The sequence below is a fragment of the Austrofundulus limnaeus genome, unplaced genomic scaffold (genome assembly GCF_001266775.1).
Source record: "Austrofundulus limnaeus strain Quisiro unplaced genomic scaffold, Austrofundulus_limnaeus-1.0 Scaffold8, whole genome shotgun sequence".
Taxonomy (NCBI): Eukaryota; Metazoa; Chordata; class Actinopteri; order Cyprinodontiformes; family Rivulidae; genus Austrofundulus; species Austrofundulus limnaeus.
This window is the reverse complement of record NW_013952410.1, coordinates 4,500,820-4,505,226: the sequence shown is the minus strand read 5'-3', so window position 1 is coordinate 4,505,226 and position 4,407 is coordinate 4,500,820. Positions and strand designations below refer to the sequence as shown.

The window sequence follows — 4,407 nt, the reverse complement described above, 5'->3', positions numbered from 1 at the left end:
ACACACACACACACACACACACACACACACACACACACACACACAAAGAAAAAAAAGCCTTTATCTGCTGAATATGACAAAATATGAGTCCTGAAATAAATACCGTATCATTTCCTCCTGGTAAAGAGAGCTGACTGCTGCTCCTCCAAAACCTGTTCTCCTTTCTGCTCCTCGTCTTTCCTGTGAGAACAGAACACTATTCAAAACCCATTTTACACACAGTTAACAGTCAAAGTTAACACTTACAGGTAAAAAAACCACAGTTCACCAACCTGCTGTGGCTTAGTTCAGCAGCTTATCCTCTATGGGCAGAGGTTTTGACCTCACACTTCTCCATAGACCTATTACAATAGAGTTGGCCCCATCTATTCACCATGAATAGCTCCACCTGTAGCCTCTTACTCGGTCCTCAAATGCATGTTAATTTCCAAATGTACACTTTTACAAATAAATACATAAAAGCTCCCACGGGCTTTGCACATGACCTCATCACTAGTAACAAACAACATGAATACAAACAGAATAAAAACGTATTGCTAATTTGTGACTCTTCTTAATGTTCAGTATTTTTCCCCCCATAAAACTCCACATTACATTCAGTTCAACAAAGACTTTAATACTCAGACCTTTCTTTTCCGTCCAGCCGCAACTCACAAAAGAAGCTGCACAAATCTGATTTCAGGGACCAGGGAGAGTGGGGCTAACGGGGCAGGAGGAGCAAAACAACTGCAAGTGCACTTTTGAGACAAACTAATTCACTTCAGAAACTCGGAATATTCGCTGATGCACTGGCCCTGCTCCCCTGCACTATAATGCAATAGAAAGCCGGTGTCTGCTCAACAATTGAGAGGGGAACAGAGGTCAAATTGTGGCTATTCTTCTCTCCCCTGCTTCTCTATCTATGCACTCCGACTTACACCATTTAACTGCGCTTCCAGAAGAATAGCTGCTGCCATGCTATGACGCTTTGTTAGCACTAATGAAATCAGGTTCTTTTTTTTTCTTTTTTTTTTTTGGTGGTGGGGTACGTGCATTTGCTGGACTGTACTCTGTTATTGAGCAACTGTGAGGCAGAGTCAGCAAGTTATTTCCCCACAAAACAGCCAAAGAGAAACGTTGCAGACACTGTTTAGACAAAAGACAAAACGAGGAAGGGGAGCATAAAAAGGATGGGATAAGAGATGAAAAGTGGTGATAGGGTTTAAGAAGAGCAGGAAGAGAGATTTAAGGTGCACAATGAAAAAAAAGAAAGTGATAGTAAAAACAAAAGGCACACGTAAATATCATTTTAAATATTTCTTTGCTTTTTTGTTCTCAAAGAAAACACAGCTGAGCATGGTTCTTTAGTTTTCTGAATTTGAGTACAGTACTCATTTTTAAAGAGTATAACAAACAGAGTTTAGTGATGAAGCGTACAGAAAAAGAAAGAAAAAATAGTTTTTAGTGTTGCAACTTTTGTGAAAATGTATTGTTTTTGTAAAAAGTAAGAGTTTATTTTCACCTCATTTTAATGGTGCTTCTTAATGTATCTATCATTATGTTCAGTGCTTTAGTTCAACAAGCACTCATGTATAAACACATCAGAGATACAAGGTATAACGTTGTTGTTGGAACTAAATGTGCACTCTGTTGCCTCAAAGGACAACTTGTTCGTGGTACGACTCTCCAGGCACAGTTAAATAACATGGCACAGGAGTGCAAAGAGAAGCAAACAGTCACATATAAACTGGAAATTGCTCTGTGACAGTTTTATATACCATAAAGTCAACTAAAGAAGAAAACAAACCAAAAAAGAAAAAAAAAATTTTTTGTGTGTTTAATGCGCATAAAAAAATAAAAAAATTTAAAAAGCTGGAAAAATAATAACAATGCAACACTGACATCTACTGGCAAAACACTGCATTACACCCATCCTCAGCAGAAATGACTGAAGGTTGTTTGACATTCTTTCATGTTAGTGTGTGGACAGGGAAGGCGAATTATAAGACCCTGAGCTGCACATGAATTTAAATTATTATTTAGCACTGTTTTATAAGGTTATCAGGGGGGTTTTAAGCAATATTTTCATGGTATAAGAAACAGTCGTCGTCGGCTCAATATCATTAAATGTGACAAAACAGACAGAATAAAGAGTGCATATGTAAGACATATTTAAAGCTCCAGCTGCAGAACAATAAATATGTCTGAAACCCTTAATAAACTTGAATGACTTAATTTTAAGTTTTGATTTTTAAAACAAGTACCGATCTTTCAGAAACGGTTTGTGTTACCTTTGTGCTGCCTTCAGGGTCTAACACATTCACACAGGAAATGTACTCTCGCATCGCCTGTTCCGTGTCCATGTCTCCAAGCTGCTTCCAGGCTTGCCTGTTAAGATATCAGCACATCAGGGGTGAACTGTGCTATACATTTGAATAAAAAGTCTCCTAAACTCATAAAAATTCCTAACAGTCTAACAGCATGATTGCACAAACACTGTGAATGCAAAAGTCCCATTAAAAATTTGTATTAAATATTGAACAAGAATGTAAAAGAATACTTTTAAGTATTTGTAACATTAATGTATTCTGTTTATATTTTCTGAGGTGGGCAACTTATTTGTCTATATAGTTTCTCTTTTTATGTTCATGCAAATAATTCTGTACCTTTTCTCTTTCTTACACACAAACAAACCAGTTAATTTGAAATATTATAACAAACTGGTCCTTGTGAGCTTCCAATAAATTCCCAGCTTTATCACAATACAATATTATATAAATTTGTTTCGATGATGATACGTTTCTCGATATCACAAAGTCCGTCATGATACGATTTATTTTCAAGTAAATTCACAAGTCTGTGATTGATATGATTTGATATTATATGTCTATGTAACACAATTACATAATATTTGATGGGCACATGATATCGATCCACGTGACAATATGGATCGATGTTTTTGTTTTGCCTTAATGTAATCGAATCCTTAATCACTGAATTGATATGTCGATGTGGATTAAGGCATAGTTACACCCCTAACATTAAGGCAACATGAACATACCATTTTCTCTGTCCTTCAAAATCGAAAAAGCCAGGCTTCGCTGTGTTGCACTTTCCCACTTTTACCTGTTAAAAAGAGAAAATTAATTAGTTGATTTAAATGAAATGTGGTGCATGAATTTACAATCAGTTTGTGGTTGTTGTTTTATCTGCAGTTGCATAGGGTTAAAAACTGAATCAGACCCTCACACCCTTTCTGTCATTAATCCTGACCTGTTTGTAGCGGGCGTACAGGTACAGCAGCTGGTCCCTGCTGGCCGTCTGGATCAAATCTCCCACACGGTCGGCTGCAGACTCGAACTCCCTCTCCAGCTCGTCTCCCTCCATCTGATCCCCCATCTCCATGGCGCTACAGTCAAACTTACTCAAGTCCGAGTCCGAATCCGAGCCAGCTCCGCCGAGGGGCTCGCCGGTGTCGGGCCGGGCTGGATCCGTACCGGAGCCCGTCGCAGTGTCCGGAGAGGACGACGGCGAACCAGAGGCCATTGTTATTGGTAAAAACCAGCCGTCTCACACCACGACCACTGTAATTAGCCCTGCTGTGAACAGAGTTGCTGTCAGATATAGATGTGTCAAGTGTTTCCGACTTGGTTGCGTTTTTAATCCGTTACCGATGAGATTCCTTAGAAGTCGGACTTGTTTCTACAGTTAGTCCGTCTCTGGTACGATCATGTAAAGGGACCGGCTACATTTTCTCCGTGAGAAAGGTTCCGGTGTTTGCTCAATAAAGTACTAGCGTGCCAGTAGGTAACTGTGTTGATTGTAAAAAAAAAAAGGGAAAAAGAAGAAGAAGCACTGATATTATCTGTACTTGTATACACAAATGTGTGTACTTTAAAAATGTATTTTTGTGTATTTTCTAAACTCAGTTGTGTCGTTTAAAGTGAGCTGTTTATTGGCTTCTAAGTTTTCCCTCTCTGATATGAATGCGTTAGAGCTATTTTCAGATTGAACTTCACATCTAGTGCTAAGGTAGGTAGAAAGTTTTTATAAATAAATAATGTTGGCTAATGTTGCATGTTGACACTTTTACAAGTAAACAAGAGAAGGTGTTTGTAGCACCGTGTGTCCAGCAGAGGACGCTATTAACAAAAGAATTACTGCATTGCGTTGCCAAAGAGTTGTTTCATTCAGGGTTTGACCACATGTATTAAAGCAGCAATAATCTAAACAGGAGAACTTTAGTTTGAGTTGAAAAAATATATAGGCCTATTGAGGTTTTTGCAAAAAAAATACTTGTATAATAACATTTTGACTTAGGCCTATTGATGTTATTTTCATCTGTAACCACAAAATAAGCATTATTTGCTTCAAAAACACAATCTGAGTAGAAAAGAGGTTAGTTACATTTTTTCCAACATTTATAAT

General features: G+C 37.9%; 1 protein-coding gene across 2 annotated transcripts in view; it reads right to left on the bottom strand.

Annotated features, from left to right (window-relative positions):
- acbd6 (acyl-CoA binding domain containing 6) overlaps positions 1–3,753 on the bottom strand; it is a 34,601-nt gene extending 30,848 nt beyond the window's left edge. Inside the window, exons 1-5 of one of the 2 annotated variants that reach the window (XM_014000774.1) lie at positions 3,651–3,669; positions 3,253–3,578; positions 3,041–3,105; positions 2,271–2,367; positions 104–180 (exon numbers count right to left, since the gene is read on the bottom strand). In XM_014000774.1, the coding sequence (XP_013856228.1) occupies positions 104–180; positions 2,271–2,367; positions 3,041–3,105; positions 3,253–3,525 (512 nt within the window). In that variant the 5' untranslated portion in view covers positions 3,526–3,578; positions 3,651–3,669. Of the gene's footprint in view, positions 1–103; positions 181–2,270; positions 2,368–3,040; positions 3,106–3,252 lie in introns of both variants that reach the window. The other variant, XM_014000768.1, reaches the window with a different exon arrangement.
- Between the last annotated feature and the right edge of the window lie 654 nt (positions 3,754–4,407).